Source organism: Lissotriton vulgaris, unplaced genomic scaffold (genome assembly GCF_964263255.1).
Source record: "Lissotriton vulgaris unplaced genomic scaffold, aLisVul1.2 SCAFFOLD_1000, whole genome shotgun sequence".
In the NCBI taxonomy this organism is placed as follows: Eukaryota; Metazoa; Chordata; class Amphibia; order Caudata; family Salamandridae; genus Lissotriton; species Lissotriton vulgaris.
Window position 1 is genome coordinate 187,115 of NW_028246706.1, and position 22,057 is coordinate 209,171.

The following is a 22,057-nucleotide window of genomic DNA, read 5'->3' on the forward strand; positions in this document are numbered from 1 at the left end:
CACTCTTTCCTCCTATTCCAAGCACTGGGTTTCCTTTTCTTCTTGGTGTGCTTCCCTGGGCCTGTCCCCTGCCTCCTGTGACGTTTCTTCTCTTCTTCAGTTTTTTTTGGATGGCTTTCAAAAACACTATGCTTTGTCCACTTTGAAGGGTCAGTGGGCTGCTATCCGGGCCTTTCGGGATCCGGCTTCTCTTCTGCCTTCGGACGGGTTGTTGGTTTCCCGTCTGTTTCGGAGTTTCTCTCTTTCTGCTCCTTCTGTCCGATCCCCGGTTCCTCCTTGGGATCTTTCTTTGGTTTTGGGTGCCTTGCAGTCCCCTCCCTTTGAGCCTTTGGAGTCCGTGGACTTGAAGTTCCTGTCTTTCAAGGTGGCCTTTTTGGTCGCTGTTACTTCTGCTCGGAGGTTGGGCGAGCTTACGGCGTTGCGCTGTTCTCCCCCCTTTTTGAGGTTTCTGGACGACGCTGTGGTCCTTTCTTTGGACCTCGGGTTTTTGCCTAAAGTTCGTTCACGTTTCCATTCCTCACAGGAATTGATTCTTCCTTCTCTCTGTCCTTCTCCTTCCTCGCCTTCTGACTTCTTGCTCCATTCTTTGGATGTGAGGCGTGCTTTGTCTGTTTATGTTGCACGTTCTGCTGGGTTTCGGTCTTCTGACTCCCTCTTCGTGACCTTTGGTTTGGCTGGCAGGGGTAAAGCTGCCTCTCGCCTTACTTTGGGTCGTTGGATCAAGGCGGTGATCTCTTTGGCTTACCAGGGCTCTGGTTTGCCTTGCCCGTCTGGTGTTCAGGCGAGATCTACCAGGGGTGTGTCTGCTTCTTGGGCTGCTTTCCTTGGTGTTCCCCTTGAGGAGATTTGTAGGGCAGGGACCTGGGCGTCCGAGTCCACTTTTGTGCGACATTATCGCTTGAATTGTGCTCTGTCTGGTCGCCCTAATTTTGGTTCTGGTGTGTTGCGAGCTGTGGGGGTTCCCCCCCCCCCCGTTTGATTCTGTTTGTTTCTGTTTATTATTAAAATCTGTCTTGCTGCACTCCTTTGTGTCTGTTCTGGTTTCTGTTTATGGTGTGCCAAAGGCCTTTTTGGGTTGGTTTGGTATGCCTCATGTGTTATGACTGGGTCGAGGACGAGAGACGTAGAGGTAATGCTTTGATTACTGGGGGTAATCCCCATTACTCTTAGTCCTACTCGTCCTCAACCCAGTCATACAACCCGCCAGCCCTCCCTTTCCAGGCCTTTGGTGCTTGGTACATCAGGATTTGCTTCTGGTGGTGAGGTGTGTTATAGCACCTGACAGGAGGGTGGGTGGAGTCTAAAAAGCATTTCCTGTTTTGTTTCCTGTCGTGTGGAATACCTCATGTGTTATGACTGGGTCAAAGACGAGTAGGACTAACATTAATGGGGATTACCCCCAGTAATCAAAGTAATACCGAACAAATAATTGAGCGCAATGACCCGTCTATGTCATTATATAGGTGCATGCACCTACAAAATGAGCGGGCGCCTGTGGGTTTTTTTTGTTTACCTGTCAGAGATATGATTGGTAAATAAAAAATTGAGAAAGATGTGCAAAGTTATTTTTTTTAATAATAAAGTGGAAAGGCCAGCAGCAATTTGCTGCCTGGCCCTCCCACCCAAAAAATAGGACCATGTGGGGAGCCATTCGGGAGAAAGGATGAGAGAAAATGTGTTTAAGTAAAAATAATTTGTGGGGTGCGAGCAAACAGGTAAAAAATTTCACAAGGGAGAAACACGAGTTGGAGTGCAACACAGAGTGCGGGGGAGTAGTACATGAGGGAGGCAGCTAAAAAACATGCGCCGTCAAGGAGTGCATGAGGAAAAGAAACAAAAGTTCCTTAAAAGTGAGCAGTGGAAGGATAGAAGCCAGCCAATCGGAGAGATAGTAAAGAGGCTATGCTCCAGAGGAAGGAAAAAGACCAGGGAAGCCAGCCATTTAGTAAGAAAGCAAAAAAGATTTACAATGAAGCCATCACATGGTAAGCAGTGAGCGGGCTGTAAGCACTTGTACATTCTTGGTAAGCCAACAATAGGTCTTTCACAACAAGGCTTGACCCAATAATGTTGCAGAACAAGAAGTGTATATGACTTAAAGGTGTAGTTGTGCAGTATTGAGAGACAGGGCTTTTCAAATCTTGTTTTCGACTTTGGGGAAAATTTCAAGTCAGGGTTGTTCTAAATTACTGCCTGGTGAGCCCTTTTTGGGTACAGTCAATTTATTGAATACCAACACACAAACTGCAATCACAGCTTGTTATCCCCCAACTTCTTTTGCTGCTGGAGACCAGTGAAGGGCTCCTGTGTTGAAGAGAAAGTTGCTTTTGTCAGAACCTGCAACCTCCTAGGCCAGAAGCTATATGCATGTGTACATTCCCACTATATTACATTTTAACATACCCACTACATTGCAAGGTAAGTATAATTGCTGATTACAATAGTTAATAGGATTAAGTAGACTTCGTATTGTAAAGATACAAAAAAATGATTACCATCGCAGTGTATTGGAAGGTGAAGTACTAGGTGCAGCATAAATATAGGTCGATATTATTGACAATCGATGGTGTCAAAAAGCCAGAGCCAATTCAGTGATATAGTTGATTGATCACTCCTCCACATAACAAGTTTGGACGATAACTTTAACCAGTGAGCTTAGTCCTTGAGCTACAAAAAAAACAGAGTCCCTCGCTTTGGTGGAACTGAAATTGTGGTCGCTTCTTCTATGGGGATTCTGGCTCAGCTACAAATTTCAGAGCATGGACTACCAATGAGAACTAAAAATTAAGGTAATGTGATATTCACGTTTGTCCAGTGCCTTCTATTTTTTTTGCTGAAAGTCTAAATTTTTAGTAGTCGTATTTACCTCCCACACTAGAAATGTGGGATCACTTGAGGCAGAAAATTGTTAGCTTCCATCTTCTAGCTAAAACAAATAGGCCAGTGCCCTAGTACGAATAGCGAACACCAGCTTTAACACCACTAGCTCCCTTCCTTAAAGGATGATTGTTGGGAATTAGTATTATGTGTCTCAGACATATAGAATGAACCAACCTGATTAATACTGAAGTATAAAGCTGCCCTGCTTGGGGTGGGGTGAGGTTACATAATATGGGAAGTCTTGCCTTCCATGATGGGTGTGTCAGCACAGAGGGTTGATCATTGTGTAGGTTAATTGAATCCTGCTATAAGACATGACTATGCAGTGAGATGGGTCTCCTGCAAGCTCCCACCAGACATAGCCCAGAAGAAACATAACTTAATGTTGCCTACTATCGAAAATAAACAGAACTAATAGAGTAGCAACGGATAAAGAGTGAAGCATGGAAGCTGGAAGAGCAGCATCACTTACAATCCTACCATTCCTACTGAATTGACCAGTTTCAAAACTCAGATACAGCAGGCTCATCTACTCACCAGCCATTGCTAATTGTGAGCAGGAGGTCTGTATTGCAGAACCAGTTAAATCCAGGACGAGACGAACACTTGAATGATCTCCAACGCGTTCCTAAGGGAGTACCTTGGTCTGGAGCTGTTTGGACCCAGTCACAGGGACAGAATACTCAAGGCAACACCTTAAAACACACCATCTTCACAATATGGCAGACATTTTTGATCGGGATCTTTGACTTTTAAGGAGGACAGCATTCTGAAGATCCTGCGGGCCTGTCAGTGGCGTACCAAACTAATTCTCGTCAGTTGTTGACAACACACAATCGCCCCCCTACTCCCCCCTAAAATCGAAAGCACTGTTTCCCAACTGCAAAAGGCTGTAAGAACCATCAGTACACCAATGTACAATATGATATGTACCGGGCAAAGGAGACTCACCCATCCAACGTGAAATGCTCTAGATTGCAACGAAGAGCATCTTGCTAACCTTAGAAATGTCTGCATAGGTTGATGCTGGGGCTCCTGAACCTGTAACGGGGGTGAGGATGCTTGAAAATCAACAATCAACCGAGAAAAGCCCTTCCTTACACCTGATGTGTCTAAATCGGTGGGTGACATTGATGACCGTGTGCTATTAGTGGAAGTGCAGACTAGGGCCTCAGAGCCTTTTAGTAGGCACATGAAGATTGGAGGACTACGGCTCGCTTTTTGGAGATGGGCTGACGCGATGAAACCCATTCTGACTGGAATTGCCTTTATCTGTCGAGGTGGAGATGCTGGATTGTGGACAAATATTTCAGGTCATTTTCTGATGAATTGCTCTATGACCCACATCAGCCAGATATTCATTGTGACAGAATCCACCATCTTTTCTAGGCACTAGAATATGACATGGATACCACCCGGCACTCTCACGGTAGTCTACTAATTTAAGGCAAGGAGATCTCAAATGTAGTATTTTGCGAGGACTGAATTACTAACTTTCAAGAATGTACCTAGTTTACTTCAATCAAAAACTTAGAATGAAAGGTGTTACGATATTTTAGCAGTGGAAAAAGGTCTCTGTAGATGTGACCTTTTTTTAGGCTATTTTCTGTTAATAGTGCCCAGGTTTAGGACTCTTGGGAAAGAAAAAAGCTATCCCGATCCTTGGGGTGGCGGGAGAGGATGGCGACAAAGCAACTTTACAGAGCTTAGAACCTGCCATAAGCGAAGCAATCGGATGGGGGAAAGTGAAGACTGAAGTCCAGAGGGCAGGACTGATGATTCAGCAGGCAGAAAGGTCACAATGAAGACACTATAACCCAAAGCAGGGTTAGCTTTAGCTCTGGTGGCGCCTGGTGCAACAGTCTTTGTTGGCGCCCCTGTTACCTCCTCCTCCAAAGATTCCCTCACTCCCACCCTCCACCAGTGCCTCTTATCTCCCCATGGTCTCTCTTACATGTATTTTTTTCCTGTTTTATAGCGCTACTCATGCCAGTGTAGGGTGTCAGAGCACTTTACATCTCAAACACATTTTACAGAGACAATGAATCATACAAGCCTTTAGGTCAATGTATTTGAAATGTTACATAAGAAGATGAGGGCTACAAGGTGTAGGAATGACACGTTATCCATACTATTAGGCAGTATATTTTAAGAGAGGTTGGTCTTGAAAATCACAAACCAAGGATTTAAAACGTACCACAATGGTTGGATTTACTGATAATAATGTATTTCTACCCAAACATTGAGCTAATGAAAGACTTGGGTAAAAGCATATCATTCTAACCTATACCTTGCAACTTTTTATGACAGTTCATAGCTCACTGTGCTATATTAGGAGTTGTAACTTATGAACTGCAAGTAACAAAATGTATATGTGATACTTAAAAGGTTATTTTAAGGCTGGGGCTGGAGAAGGGGACCCAAATTAATACCAATGATCACATACAATTATTTTCAGTGTTATTCTTGAGATGGGAAATATTGTGTGGGTGGTAATTCTCTACTCAAACACAGGTAACCTAAGGTCGTGGATATGGTGGTATCATAAAAGCCCCACGCTCAATTGGTATTGTAAGTGAAGGCTTATGGGTAAGGGACGAGACAGACATTTGGTTCTGAATGTGCAACAGATTAGTGCCAGGGACATAGCACAAATGTATAGGTCATTAGAGGCAGAGAATGAAATTCTACGAAATGCATATAAGGAAAAATAGTATCTTGATTTGACCATGCATTACAGAAGACGAACAGCACAAGGTAGTGAAGGCTTCTCGATATATGTACAATTCACGGAAAATTCAGTGAAATTATGCGGTCATTGATAGATTGGGGCAGATATACTAAAGCACATTTACTGGCTGATGGCAGGCAATGTGATCCATATTAGGTGGCCTTGTTTCAAAAAACAATAGGAAAATATTGGGAATTGTTTAATTCAAGATGCACCCGTATATATTATACACTGTCCAATGGGTAAATCAATTACTTGGGGCCTGATTTAGATTTCGGTGGACGAGTTACTCTGTCACAATGGTGACGGTATCCTGTCTGACGAAATATAAATCCCATAAGTTATAATGGGATTTATATTTCTGTGGACGGGATATCCGTCACCGTTTGACGGAATAGCCTGTTTGGCAAAATCTACATCAGGCCCATAGTTATTGTTGGTGGCCTGTCTGACACTAGGTAGTAAAACAAAATCTTCGACAATCCTTTCTTGGACTTGTACTGGGCAAGATTGTTGGATGTTCCTGTAGCACACACTGCCATCCAAAAGGATCTGAAAAGCTAAAAGGCAACTTGGAAGTGTTTCTGGAGTGTGTCTAGTCATATGACACAAGGTTGGGCACTAGATTGAATTGTCCCAGGTAGTTCATGACATGTCTCTGCACCAATTCTGATGATTGAGACACACACACAGATATATCCTAGACGCGTCAGGCATTCAAGTTTATCTACTCAAATATTGTATAATGTCTTAACATAGCACCGTAAACCAATCCTTTATTGCAATAAAGAACTGATGATATCAATAAACCTGAGAAAAGAGAACCTTAAACTCTCCTCAGCTGTTTTCATATATAAAGATAAACCCATACTACCTAATCCCAGGGCGATTTTTCTCCATTAAAAAAGCATCAGGATAGTCACTCCTCCATACCCTGAAAACAACAAATTACCCCCTCCAAATTTCAAATATTTGTACAAAACTGAGAGCAAAATCAGTGAGCGCAATTATCACATCATTCCCACTGTGTGTTACGCTAACAGAACACACAATTTCAAGAGTCAATTATACGATGCAATAAAAATTATATTTTTTTCTTTGATCCTATTTCTTCACTGATTACTATTTTCACTTATTAACCGATCTAAAATATGAAATTCTCAAATGGCTGCTCGAGACAGAGAACTCTCTAAGATCTTATTGTTGAACGGTCCAGGTTGGCCAGAGTTCTAAAAAAGGTCTTGAGCAAGGTCCTTCCTGAAGGGGTAGGAGGACTGCGTCCCCGCTGCCTGGACGCTCACTGATGCGATGGAGCCGGATCGCTTGATCATTTCTTCCATGCCCAGATCTGGATAGTAGGCCATGTAGAAAGCCAAAGCCCCAACAAAACTGTCACCAGCACCCTAGAAAGGAAAACAAACACATCAGGAGGATATTTATCAACTACTTGAGCAACCATAATAAAATCTGATGATGGATAACTAGTTTTTCTTAAGTGGAACCAGGAAAGGTTTAAAGAAGCATCTAGCGCGTAAGAACACTGAGCAAGAACACACAAGCTTTATTAAAGAGCGGGAGAGACGCCCGATTATTGAAGAGCAGGAGGCGGGAACGCAATACTGCCGATCCAGAAAGTTAGCATAGAGTGAGTTATGAACCCAGCAGTCTGTACCTAAACTGAAAAAGCGAGTAGTGAGGGCGTGAACCCGCAGCTCTGTATTTGCACTCTATCAGTAAGGAGTTGGGGGACAACAAGCTGGCACTTTTCATCGACAGCACTCATCAGTGAGGAGCGGTGGCCTGCGGAGAGGAGATGTGAGCAGCGGAGAGGAGATGTGAATCTGGCATCTATGGTGTGTGTTAGTGTGAAGTAGGGGCATTGCCACAACACTCTACATTAGTGAGATGCGGACCATGACCCAACATCTCATCCCTACTTAATTTATTCAAGAGGTGTCCGTTGAGTGAAATGGCGCAGAGTGGCATAGAGAAGATTGCTTCAGAGTAGAGTGGTGCAGTGTAGACTGCAGCGGCACACAGTAGCAGAGGAGAGTGGAGTACAGTAGGGTGGTGTAGAGTGCAGTGATGTACAATGGAGTGGAGTAGAGTGGCGCAGAGTAGATTGTTTCGGAGAGGAGTGAAGTCGCATAGAGTGGAGTGGTGCAGGGTAGAGTGCTGTGGCATAGAGTAGTGGTATAGAGTGCAGTGTTGCAGAGTAGAGTGGCACAGAGTGGAGAGGCGTAGAGCTGAGTGGTGCAGATAAGAGAGGAGTGGCTTAGATTGGAGTGGTGTAGAGTGTAGTGGTGAAGAGTGCAGTCGTGCATAGTATAGCGGTGTAGGGTGCACTGGCATAGGGTAAAGTGGAGCAGAGTAGAGTGAAGTGGAGTAGAGTGCAGTGTCAGGACAATGATGCGCAGTAGATTAGAACAGTGTAGAATATAGTGGTGTAGAGTGCATTGGCGTAGCATGCAGTAGTGGCAAAGAGTAGAGGTTTGCATAGTAGAGTGCAGTGGTACAGAGTAGAATGGGGCAGAATAGAGTGGCTTAGAGTTTAGTGGCGAAGAGTGCAGAGTAGAGTGTTGTATAGTGCAGTGGCAGAGTGGTGCAGAATAAAGTGACTTTAGAGTGCAATAATGCAGAGTAGAGTGATGTAGACTGCATAGACATACATTAGAGTGTTACAGAATAGAGTAGAGTGGCATACAGTGCAGTAGTGCAGAGCAGATTTGAGTGCAGTGGAGTAGTGTGCGTGAGTTTTGAGTAAAGTGGTGTGGAGTGCATTGGTGTTAAGTGCAGTGGCATAGAGAGCAGCTGCGTGGAGTGGCACAGGGTAGATTGCAGTGGCGTGGCATGGAGTGGAATGGCGTAGAGTGGAGTACAGTGGCGTAGAGTGGAATGGTGCAGAGTGGAGTACAGTGGCATAGAGTGGAATGGTGCAGAGTGGCGTAGAGTGGAATGGTGCAGAGTGGAGTACAGTGGCATAGAGAGAAATGGTGCAGATTGGAGTACAGTGCCGTGGAGTATATCAGATTTTTTCAGAGTAGAGTGCAGTGGCATAGAGTGGAATGTCGTAGAGTAGATTAGCGTACAGTACAGTGGTGTAGAGAGGAGCGATACAGAGTAGAGCGGCGAAGAGAGTAGTGGCATACAGGGCAATGGCACGTAGAGTAGAATGGCGTACGGAAGAGTGGCATAGAGTTCAGTGGCAGAGAGTGCAGTGTTGCAGAGTAGACTGTCATAGAGTGCAGTGGTGCACAGTAGAGTGGCTTAGTGTGCAGTGGCATAAAGTACAGTGGTGCAGAGTAGAATAGAGTGACGTAGAGTGCAATGACAGAGTACAATGGTATCAGGCATAGTGGCATATAGTGGAGTGGCGTAAAATGTTGCTGATTAGAGTATAGTGGCGTTGAGTGCAGTGGTGCAGAGTAGATTGGCATAGAGGGTATTGCTTTTGAGTAAAGTGGTCTAAAGTGCTTTGGCTTTGAGTGCAGTGATGCAGAGTAGAGCATAGTGGTGCAGAGCAGAAGGCAGTGGTGCAGATTAGAATGGAGTAGTGCTGACTACAATGGTGCCCGGTTGATATTTTCAGAGTAGAGTGGAGCAGTGCACGGTGGAGTACAGTGGTTTAGCGTGCAGAGGAGAATAGAGTGGCATAGAGAGGATTGACATGGAGTTCACTTATATAGAATGAAGTGGTACAGGGTAGAGTGCAGTGGCGTAAATTTCAGTGTCGCAGAGTAGAATGGCACAGAGTGCAATGGTGCATAGTATAGTAGTGTGAGTTAGCGTGCACTGGCATAGAGTAAAGCGGTGTGGAGTAAAGAGGCATAGAGTGAAGTGGTGTGGAGTGGTGAAGAATAGAGTGCAATGAGGCAGTGTGAGGTGGGGTGGAGTGGAATGCCATAGTGTGGAGGGGTGAAGAGTTGACTGCATTGATGTGTAGAGTGGAGGGGGGTAAAGTAAAATATGTACAGTGTATAGTGTACTACCATTACAGACAACACATCTTCAATTGAACTGACCATTACATTTGCACAGACGTAGTTTTACTAATAAAAGTATACAGCACACAAGCGATAATATGTGGAAATGTCATCACCCTGACTGAGCACTGATGTGCTTTGATTGTAATAAAATATTTGTTTCCACCACATTTCATGATTACCAAAAAATCTGCTTCATGTGTGTGTTTTTCCCATTCTGGTATATTCTGAAATATCTGCAAAGTTTCTTTTACTGACATTTAAAGTTTGTTTGCTAAAAAAAAAAAATCACATTGCACAGCCTTCCTCAAGCACATCCCAAACAGCCAGCATGATTGTCCCATAAATCCTCACTCTGAAGTCAGAGAAAAACAAGCATTTACAATGCAATGCTCTTGGCATTATTAAAGGTAGAGCTATTGGCATTGCTCATGACATTTTTTTTCATTTTTTTTTTAAAACATAAATAAATTGTATTGTCATTTACAATGGCAACAGGTGAGCATTAGAGAGTAGTAGAGAGTATTCGCGGACACAGAGCCACACACACAGAAAGCCACACACCCAGAGCTACACACACACTCAGAGAGCCCCCCACACACACAGAGAGCCCCACACACACAGAGCCCCCCCCCCCCCACACACACACACAGAGCACCTCACACACAGAGAGAGCCCCGCACACACACACACAGAGCAAAAACATAAATAAATGGTATTGTCATTTACAATGGCAATAGGTGAGCATTAGAGAGTAGTAGAGAGTATTCCCGGTCACAGAGCCACACACACAAAAAGCCACACACACACACAGAGCCACACACACACACATACAGAGAGCCACACACACACAACGAGGGCCACACACACAGAGCCACACACACACACAGAGCCACACACATACTCATAGAGCCCCCCCACACACACAGAGAGCCCCCCACACACACACACAGAGAGCCCCCCCACACACATACAGAGAGCCCCTCACACACAGACAAAGCCACGCACACACACAGACAGAGCCACGCACACACACAGACAGAGCCACGCTACTTGTCTTGGCCTGTGTCCAAGGAAAGCTTCTGACTGGCCTGGGCAGTTATGCCATCCACTGGAGCAAGCATGGTGCGTAGGAAGTCAGTACATGTGCTTCATGAATACCCTGGCTGACAGACAGCGAAAGTGTGAGCCATTACTACCTTCAGTTGTAGAATAAGGTTCTCCCTCTCCCCATCTCCCCCACAAATGCGCAGATAACCTAGGGCTGGGGTCAGGCTGTCCGTCGCCAAAGCCCCATTTCTGTACAAAGGCCACGTACTCTGTGTCAGACCACATTACTTCCCAGGTATGAGCCATGCACTCACCCCGCCCTCTTGTACACACAGTCGACCAGTATCAGCAGGGAGGGGATAGCCCCCTGCCCGAGCACAGACTCGCCTCCAGCTCTGTGTAGCCAGACCCGGACACCCCGATCTCGCTGGGGAAAGACAAACAGGGTATGGGCAGCAAAGACAAACAGGGTAAGGGCAGCAAAGACAAACAGGGTAAGTGCAGCAAAGACAAACAGGGTAAGGGCAGCAAAGACAAACTGGGTAAGGGCTGCAGAAGGCACAAAGGGCGAAGGCAGCAGAAGACGCAAGGTAAGTGCAGTAGAATACATAGAGAATAACATCGGCAGAAAGGGCAAGGGCTGCAGAAGACACAGAGTAAGGGCAGCGGAAAGCCCAGGAGGTAAGAGCAGCTTTGGAGCCAGAAGAGGACAGGCGAATGCTGAAAGGGTAAGGTCAGCAGAATATGAATTTATAACGAAGGAAGATAATTAAGGTATGAAAGTCAAAGGAAACATGTAGGAGGCCCACATTATACTAAAAGGAGAATACACAGTGTGAGGGAAGAGTGTCCAGATGGGTCATAACACAGGGGACGAAACATGCTGTCAAGTCTCCACTTATAAGAGCACACAAACAAGGTCCTGCCTGCTAACCAACTTTACGGAACACTTTACGCGTCCGGCATAGTTTACACCTTCGAACAAATCTAGTCAGCAAAGCCCTGTTTCAGCAGTTCGTTTGCTCAGTTTTCATTTAATTATGTGCACTGAAATGTGGTTGTGTCTCGGTCACAGCTCCTAAAGCTCCGAGCCTGCAACCATTTCTGTGGTTCCTGCCCGCGGTGGTGCCAGGCAGATGCAGCCCTGCTCTGACCCGGGAGGCCCCACAACAGTGGGTGGTGGTGTCCGAGGGACCATGGTGTAAGCTCCGGCCGGCCCCGGACAAGGAGAGAGGAGACAGGGTACTTCACCAGCAAAGGGCTTAACACTCGGATCTGTACACCGGACCCCTGGAGGCGGCTGGGCCTCGATCACTCACTCCACGGGACAGTCGCGTCTCCCTGGTGGCCGGGGGGCAGTGCTGCGGGTGAACAATGGCCAGACAGGGCCGGGAATCCCGGGCGCACAAAGTCCCGTCCTCCGGCTGCGGCACGGATTTCTCGTCCCTAGCTCCTCGCAGCCCCGGATCGGTGCTCTCCAGGCCCACACAGCCTCGGACAGACGGAGCTTGGCTCTGCCCGGCCTACTGTCTGAGGCAAGAGAAGGGTCCGGCACTCGCACTCCACTCCGGCTCCTCGGGAAAGCTTTTTTCCTTCGCCGAAAATGGCAGAGAGTGGCTGGAGCTCCCGCCCGCAGCTGCCCGGGGCCCGGCTGAGATCAGCAGTGCACCTGAAGGAGAGGGCACCGGGGTGTCAGTGCCCCCTGCGCTACAGACCCGCGTTAGATCTGAGGGAGGCGGAATAGAGCCCGGCAGCCCGCACGAGGAGAAAGGGAGTCCCGCAGCCTCAGCACAGCTCGTCTTGTCTCAGCCCCTCACACAGCTCTGCTGAATGGAGAAAGGCAGCAGTGAAGTTCGGTCCTCCTCTGAAAACAATTTTTTTTTAAATGGCTGCCGCAAAGCTCCGACATTTTCGCGATTCGGGTGCGTGTTTTTTGTTGAGTGACGGATGACGTCACAGATAGAAAGAACGCAAAAAACAAGCCCCCAAATCCGAAAAAGACAGGGCTTGAACCGAGTGACGCCCCTCTCCTCCAATGGCTGGCCAGCATTTACTAGGCCAGCCAATGGAGAAGAGGGGCGGGTTCCATGCCCCCTCTAAGAAACATTAAATCTTCGGGCTCCGCCCACACTGCTTACGCAGTGCGACGGAGTCCTCGACCTAAAAAGGAACACCAATCTCCCTGGCAGACAAAGTCTGACATTTGTAAATGTAAATGTAAATGTATTGGCATTTATATAGCGCACTACTTACCCGTAGGGTCCCAAGGCGCTTCGACCGCTGCGAAACCCTTCCTGGCTTCCCTGAGAGATGGTCCCTTAATGGGTATCTCCAGGGTGAGACCAGGCATCCCCGGCGGTCTGGTGGGGCCGTTAGTGAAGATGAGGCAAGCTAATGCCCAGAGTTGCCGAGTGTGATCGCTGATCAGAGTGGGCACCGAGGCGAGAGAATTATCGAGTCCGCTGACCCTGGTCCAGAAACCTGCCGCGCCGGGAATCGAACCCTGGTCCCGGGCCGTCCTCTGCTCTCGGGTCTGCCGCCTCTAACCAGTGAGCCACACTACTCTGTCTTTGAATGCACAGCAAATGGGACAAGATAAGAACATGATTTAAAGGCATGTCCACAGAAATCGAGCAGTGGTGCAAGAATACAGTAAACAGGGTTTGGGCAACGGAAGGGGTGAACTTAAATTGGACGGCCCTTAACAAATAGAGCCAACCAATAGAAAGCAAGCTAATGTGAGTTACAAACCATAAAGCCAATGGTAAGCAACAGGCGGAATGCATTCCCAGGAAAGGTCTCCAAATATCCCCAAGTTGTTAGCAAACCAGACAGCTGGGCTGGCTGGTAGGTTTCTACCTAAAAACTGGCCGACATTTTCAAATCGGGCAGGCTTACACTTATACAGGCGCACTGTATAGGTGTTTTGCAAGTTACGGAGACTGCATGCAACAACCGTTCCCGAGGTCTACTGCACTGTGACGGGGCAGACAGCTAAAGAAGAAACAAACCTCCTCTCCTGGGCGCCTACTGCCTGAGAGAAAGATAAATGTGTGCAAGTGATTAATCATCAAATCTATAGGCTGCACGCAGTGGTGTAGCTAGACCATTGGCCGCCCAGGGAGGTCCCTGTGTTTGCCGTCCCGCGGCCACATATAGGAGCGGAGAGAGGTGCTGGCGATCCCTCTGATTGCCATTGCTGCCCGCGACTGCAGCATTGAAGAGCGGTGGGGAGAGGGCTGGCAACTGCAACTCGAGACAGCAGGGGTAGGCCACCGCCCCCAAAACTCGTGCCGCCCAGGGCACACCACCCCCTCCCCTGCACCCTCCCTTGTTACGCCACTGGCTTCATGTCAGCCAGTATATAATGGAAATTAATAGAATCACGTTGGAGCTTCTGTCTGACAGTTAATCTTCTTGAGACGTACTGTGAGGGTGTTACCAGTTCTGAAATGTATTCTTTTAATGAAAACAAATATAAAAAGGTTTGCACTAGCTACAGTCTGGATGTGTATTGCTAAAAATATAACATTTGAAAGCACTGTTTGCAGCAGTCTTTCTATACTGTAATATTTTTTTTTAACTATTGCCTTAACATATTCACAATAAGTCACATGCTGGAACCTCATAGGAATATAAATATACGTCACTACTGCCCCACACCAACAATGGTCTGTAATACACATAAGGGCATACGCACCCGCTAGGTGTGACCCCGGGGCTCTATAGTAATACAGAAGTGGTTACGCATCCACTTATGTGATATTGGTAGCGTGGGTGCACATCTAGCGCCAGCGCTATAGTGAGAGGGTGTTCCCTCATTTGCTTGTAGGCGCGGCCACTTTGCTCCTGCGCCCACACCCTATTACGGATGCGAGCGCAGAGGCAAACAGGCCCCTAGACGGCACACATGACTGTGCGCCACAAATAAGTATTGCACTTTTATTACGCCCTCTGAGAGCAGGCCTCTGGAGGAGGGATCTGAGGGTCTCGCAGACCCCACTCAGAACCCTCCTGCAGGTGGGTGAGGTCACTCACTGCGCCAACCTGCAGGGGGATCTCTGTTCCCTCTTTCACGTGCTCCTGGTGCCCCCTGCACCTTGGTTTGCTGTCCTCCGCGCTGCTGCCTGCGTGCCAGGTACCCTTGCCACTGAGTGCCTGCGCCCCCTCCCCTTTCTTGATTCTGTACCCCGTTGCTGTGTACTTGTGCACCCTGCCCGTTTACCTATTTTTTTCCCCCGCTGCTGTGTGCGTTTTCCCCCCGCTGCCTCCCCTGTGGCCCGCTCCCCGTGCCCATTCGCTGCCTTGCCAACCTGCCTCCCAGCGGATCCTCCCTCGGCCGCGCAGCGGCAAGCCCGTCTGCACCTGGACCGTGCCCAGTGCCAGATCCCCTGGCCTCCACAACACCCTGGACGCTCACTACCGCTATGATGCCTAAACCCTCATCGCTCTCAACCACGGATGGACCATCAACTGCTACAAGGCCACCCCCAAACGCACCCACGGCCCCTTCTCCTGCCGGAACTGCAAATTCTCCTGCATCAACGACGCCGATGCTCCCACAGCAACGGGACCCAACACCCGCTCCGCACGCAAGTGCGCCGTCGAGCTCTGGGACCTACTCACCACCACATCACCAGACGTCGCCTTCCTGACCGAGACCTTGATGAACGAAGCCTCGCAGTGTCCATCCCCGACAGATACAAGATCTCCCGCAGAGACCGGACCAACGGAGTCGGAGGAGGAATCGCCATCATCCACAAGAACACCATCAAGGTCTCCACAAACACCGACGACACCCTCACCACCGCCAAACACATGCACTTCAAGATCCACACTGACCCCAAGACCACCCTCAGAGGCACCCTCGTCTACAGACCACCCGGCCCACGTCCCCAATTCTGCAACTCCATCACCGACTTCATCAGCACGCACGCACTGACCTCCACCGACTACATCCTTCTCGGCGACCTGAACTACCATCTGGAAAACAACAACAACAGCAACTCCTCCACCTTGGTCGACAACCTCACCACCCTCGGACTGAAACAGATCGTCACTCCCCCGACCCACATCGCCAGCCACACGCTCGATGCCATCTTCTCCTCCAGCCCCCAAGTTGCCTTCAGCCACGCTTCCAAGCTCACCTGGACCAACCACCACTGCGTCCACTTCACCTTCCAGAAACCCATGACACATCACCGCACCCTACAGATCCCCCGCCAACGCTGGGGCAAAGTCACCAAGGAACTACTAGAAACACACCTCAGCCCACTGACCAGCCCCATCGACCCCGAGGATGGGGCCCACGCCCTCAGACTCTGGATGGAAGACTGCGCCAACACCTTAGCCCCAGTGAGCAACCCACCGACAGAGACACCAGCCAGAGAGCCAGCTGGTTCACCCCGGAGCTCCTGGCCTCCAAGCGCACCTTCCGGAAACTTGAAAACATCTGGCTTAACGACAGAACGCCCGACAACCACGCAGCCCACAAAGACGCCATTCGCAACCATCACCACCTCATCAGGACCACCAAAAGAGTCTCGTCCAAAGACTGCCTCGACAACAATGCCCACAACAACAAAGAGCTCTTCAATATCGTGAAAGAACTCTCCAATCCTAGCTCCTGCACCAACGACATCCCGCCGTCACAAGCCCTGTGCGACACCCTCGCTGCCTTCTTCCACCGCAAGATCACCGACATCCACAACAGCTTCAAACCCCGGTTGAACCCTCCGGACCCCGCCACGACGAACACTCCGAACCCCACCGACCATGACCTCCTTACCACATGGACCAACGTGAGCACCGAAGACATATTCAAGACCATGAGCACCATCCGCTCAGGCTCCCCGTCTGATCCTCTTCCCCACCACATCGTCAACAAAGCTGACAGCCTCATTGTACCCCACCTGCGTAACGTCATCAACCTCTCCTTCGAGACCGTGACCTTCCCTGAGAGCTGGAAGCACGTTGAGATCAACGCCCTACTGAAGAAACCCAGGCAGACCCAAGCGAACTCAAGAACTTTCGGCCCATCTCCCTGCTTCCGTTTCCAGCGGAAGTCCCCGAAAAGATCATCAACACCCAGCTCACCCGCTACCTAAAAGACAACAGCATCCTGGACCACTCCCAGTCAGGCTTCCGCAGCAACGACAGCACCGAGACCGCCCTCATCGCCGCCCCAGACGACATCAGAATCCTACTCGACAAAGGCGAGACAGCAGCCCTCATCCTCCTGGACCTCTCCGCCGCCTTCGACACAGTCTGCCACCACACACTACGCACATGCCCCTACCACGCAGGGATCCGAGACAAGGCCCTGGACTGGATCACCTCCTTCCTCTCCGACAGAACCCAGAGAGTCCGCCTCCCCCCGTTCCAATCCGGAACCACCAAAACCGTCTGCGGTGTCCCGCAGGGATCATCCCTCAGCCCGACGCTGTTCAACGTCTACATGGCTCCACTCGCTCGCATCACCAGACTACACGACCTCAACATAATCTCCTACGCCGACGACACCCAGCTGACCCTCTCCTTCACCACGAAATCCAACCTTCACCAGGGTATGAAGGCCGTCGTCAAGTCAAGTCAAGTCAAAACATTTATATAGCGCACTACATACCCAGAGGGTTTCAAGGCGCTTAGGAAGGGGAGGTGGATTATTTGTCAAATATCCACGTTTTAAGCTGCTTTCTGAAAGCTAGGTGATTCTGGGTGAGACGAAGGTAAGCGGGGAGTGAGTTCCATGTTTTGGCAGCCAGGTATGAGAAGGATCTGCCTCCCATGGTGGTCTTGTTGATGCGAGGTACAGTGGCGAAGGCTTGGCTGGAAGAGCGGAGTTGGCGGGAGGGGGTGTAGAAGGACAGTCGAGAGTTGAGGCAATCTGGTCCGATGTCGTAGAGTGATTTGTGTGCGTGGGTAAGCAGTCGGAAAGTGATCCTCTTGTTGACGGGTAGCCAGTGGAGGTCTTTAAGGTGACCGGAGATGTGTTCGTTGCGTGGGATGTCTAATATGAGATGGTTCGTTGCGTGGGATGTCTAATATTGGATGGAGGCAAGCCGGCTCAAGTTGAAAACGGGCAAGACGGAGCTCCTCATCCTTGGGCCCAACCCCTCAGCGTGGGACGATTCCTCGTGGCCAGCATCACTGGGAACCCCTCCTGGCACTTACCAACCATACACGCAACCTAGGAGTCTTCCTCGACTCAAAGCTCAGTATGACCAACCAAGTCAACGCAGTCTCCTCCTCCTGCTTCCGCACCCTCCGTAAGCTCCGCAAGATCTACAGATGGATCCCGGCGGACACACGAAAGACCGCCACCCACGCCCTCGTCAGCAGTCGACTCTACTATGGAAATGCCCTCTACGCCGGAGCCCCGTCCATAATCACCAGCAGACTCCAAAGAATCCAGAACGCCTCCGCATGCCTGGTCCTAGACGTCCCACACCGAGACCACATCACCCCACACCTGAGAGACCTGTAATGGCTCTCCGTCGACAAAAGAATCACTTTCAAACTCATGATCCACGCACACAAGGCACTCCACAAGACCGGCCCAGCCTATCTCAACAATAGACTCTCCTTCTACGTACCCAATAGGAAACTCCGCTCCGCCGACCTGTCCCTGGCCGCCGTCCCGCGCATCCACAGAACCACTTCCGGGGGCAGATCCTTCTCCCACCGTGCCGCCAAGACCTGGAACGCCCTCCCCCTCCACCTCTGACAGACCGCAGACCTCCCGGCCTTCAGGAGACTGCTCAAGACCTGGCTCTTCGACCACTAGCAGCCGTGCCTCCCTCACCCCCCCACCCCCCCACGCCTTGAGACCCTTGCGGGTAAGTAGTGCGCTTAACAAATCCACTGATTGATTGATTGATTGATTTCATATGCAGGCGGGCTGCTACCTACGCTGTCAAACACGAGCTGCTTGGAAGTAGCGGCTCTTTTTTTTGTTCTAAAATCTTTATTAGCTTGAGAGAACAAATATAAACAATTAAAATACCATAATAAGCAATACCACCAAAAAGAGAGTTACGCAATAAATAAATAGATAAATAAGCATTCATCAGTATAGATATAATCAATGTCATATATATCACCGACATATCAATTAATATGATGGAAAAAGCAATAAAGAAGCAATAGGAGATAATCAATTGTATCACTTGTATAAATCAATCAGCAAGATAAAGAGAGAAAGGAAGAAAAAAGAGAGAAGAAAGTATTGAGGAAGAGAAAGAGATGTACAAATAAAGCAAACTAGAGAGAGAGAGAGAGAGAGAGAGAGAGAGAGAGAGAGAGAGAGAGAGAGAGATCCCTGCTACAATAGGGAGGGTAAGTTAAGGAGAAGACATAAATGGATATTGCGCCCCCAGGCCTTGTGAGAAAAGTGAAGTAGCTGCTCTCTAGTTCACTGAAAGAGCTGCCCCAGGGCAGGCACAAGTTTGCGGCTGCCCTGAGTGCAGCGCATTCATTATAATAGGATGCCCTACCCCGGTCTGCACCATGCGCTCCTTTTGTAAGGTGTCCCCCCTGATGCAAATATGGACAGTGGGTCTAATACAAGGACAGGATTCAAATCAGTGAAACTCTGGTTACACCACAGAGATCTTAAGTGATTGGATTAATAGACTGACCTTTCCTCCCAGAACAATTTATTTCCTACAGATTAGTTTAACTTGCATGCAGTTTACCTTTGCATACATGCTGATAGACCAGATTCAGACGGGAGACTCCCGGTTTTTTAAGCCAAAAAAACCCCCTATGTGCTTCATTTTGGGAGTCTCCCACCAGAAATTACCTCGCCTTAATAGAGGTCAAGGTGGGAAATTCATTCTGTTGATAGAATTTTTTTTTTAATCACCCCCTTTCCCATTCTAAAATGTTGGCCTGCATGCATTTAAGAGGTGCACATTCTTTTTTTATATGCAGTTACCTATAGGTGAAAGGCCGGCAAATTAGTTACAGAATATTTTGTTCATCTTACCTATATCTCTGACCAGTCAGTCCTATTGTACTTAAAAGCACAGTTCCCTTTCTTTTTTTTGCACTTGAACTGCCGGGTACAGTCTGGCAAACCCAGAGAGGGGCGCGAGCCTGCGCCCACTCCCCGCCAGATTTATGGAGGCGACGCCCGAGGGCCACGAACAGACCCCGCCAGCTGTTAACCCCTTGCATTCCCGCGCCGTGAGTCGCATCCCTTCCCCTGCATGGCGCGCATATTTCTGCTCCCTGCTTCTCGAGCCTGGCCGCAATTTCATATCGGATCAAAGGGCAGAAGGAAAGGCTCAAATTCCTCTGCAAAACAGATCTGGTTTGTGGTTTCGGCCCGGGAGAAACGGAACCAATCACGAACTCCCATAATCCAATGCACTTTTCACCTTGAGCTTCAGACATCAAAATAAGTGGCAGATGAAATGTATTAGTGGTTCTGGAGGGAATTGTCTACTGGAAAGTTGAACTTCAGGGAAATTTGGTGATTTCATTGTGGTCAGGTTTATTGCAGCCTGACACAACGCAGACCTTATTTATTTATTTGTTTATGCAATTTTATATAGCGCGAACTTTACCCGAAGGCGTCAGAGCGCTTCACAATAGGAACAGAAATGATACAAACTGAGAACATTACACGAACAACAGATTGCAGAAGCATACGTTACATACGGTAAAGTGATAATTGTGAGCAAACAAGAATACATGAGGTAGTAAAAATTGTGAGAAACCAAAAATACATGAGGTAGACAAGGTAATAGTGACACTTGTGAGCAAACAAAATACATGAGGTAGTAAAAATGTGAGCTACCAAAAATACATGAGGTAGTAAAAAGTGCACAGGAGGAAAAAGTGACAAGTGTGCAGGCTACAAGAGAAAATAGAGTATAATTTGCGGTATAATACTGCAATATATGTTAGACACTCAGGCACGAGAACAAACGATTACGTAGGCAAAAGTGGCACTTGTGCAAGTATCAAAGGTAAAAAAACATGTGAGAGGAAGCAAACCGTGTGTTACAGGGGCAAAGTGGTGAGTGCAAGTTGCAAGAGGGTACCAAACACAAGTACATGGATAATACTGCAATAAAAGGCAAACACTCTAACCACAAGAACACACTGGGAAGGCACTTCCATGGACATGAGAAGTAGAAATTTTCAGTAGTGGGATGTCTTCCTTCAGATAAAAGAGAGGACGTGAGTTACTTTTGGAGGTGTCCCTGGAGGAGGAGAGCTTTGAGGTCCCTTTTAAAGGCCTGGGAGGAGGCTGTGGTCCGGAGCTGAGGCGGGAATGAGTTCCAGATTCTCACTGCGTTGCCTGAAAAGGATTGGGCCATCGTTCTTTCCTTCTTGAAAGTGGGAGGTTCAAGCAGTAGATTCTCCGCATTGCGTGAAGGTCTAGAACCTCCAGAGAGTTTCAGTTTATTCGCCAGGTAGCGAGGAGAAGAGGAGTGCAGGGCTTTGTGAGTGATACAAGCGGTCTTGTAGATAGCTCTAGCCTCAAAGGGAAGCCAGCGGAGGGTAGATAACATCGGTGTGATGTGATCGCTTCTTTTGGCCCCATAAATGAAACGAGCTGCTGAGTGGAAAACAGACTTAAGTGGGGACAAGTGGGATTTGGGGAGGCCAGTAAGAAGAGAATTGCAGTAGTCGAGTCTGGAGAGGACCAGTACTTGCACCAGGATTATAAGGTCCCGCTCCGGGAAGAAGCGACGGATTCCCCAAAGAAGGCGCAGTTGGTATCGAGCTGATTTTGCAATGGAATTGGTGTGGGGAATTAGATTGAGTTTTTTGTCTAGTATGACACCAAGGGATTTGGCGCAGTCGACAATGATGGGTTTATTGTTTAGTAGATTCATCTGATCCATCCTTGATTGAACCGGGGGAGGAGAGAGTGAGGAGGAGAAGAGGAGGAATTCAGTTTTGGAGGGATTCAGAATCAGTTGATGAGTTGACATGCAGTTTTGAATGGAGTCGAGAGTGGAGCTTAGGATGGAGAGATCGTGAGTAGAGGCAATCTTGAGGTAGAGTTGGGTGTCGTCAGCATAGAGATGATACTGAATCCCGGATTTACTTAGGAGATTTCCCAGTGGTTCTAAATAGAGATTGAACAGTGTGGGAGCAAGTATCGAGCCTTGGAAAACACCTTGACAGGAGGGGAAAGGGTGGGGTGAAAAGCGTCGGGGCGATAACATGGCTTTTTGTAGCTTCCATCTTCATTCTGTTTGTAGCTGGATTTCCTACTTTCATTTGGTTCAGGAGCTATGGCTAGGGTGACCAGATTCTCAAAACAAAAAACGGGGACAGGTCATAGACATAGAAGTAGGACTATGTTTTGCAGTAACCATCAACATAATTGATTAGCTGTCAGACATAGAAAAAGGACTACAACAGCTCTCTCCACAGACCGAGATGAAGC

At 48.3% G+C, this 22,057-nt stretch overlaps 1 protein-coding gene across 2 annotated transcripts in view; it reads right to left on the reverse strand.

Moving 5' to 3' along the window:
• Nucleotides 1-6,361: 6,361 nt before the first annotated feature.
• Nucleotides 6,362-22,057, reverse strand: part of RBKS (ribokinase) — a 572,657-nt gene continuing 556,961 nt past the window's right edge. For both annotated transcript variants that reach the window (XM_086949486.1, XM_086949487.1), the window contains one exon: nt 6,362-7,014. In XM_086949486.1, coding sequence (XP_086805612.1) covers nt 6,841-7,014 — 174 coding nt within the window. In that variant the 3' untranslated portion in view covers nt 6,362-6,840. The remainder of the gene's footprint in view (nt 7,015-22,057) is intronic.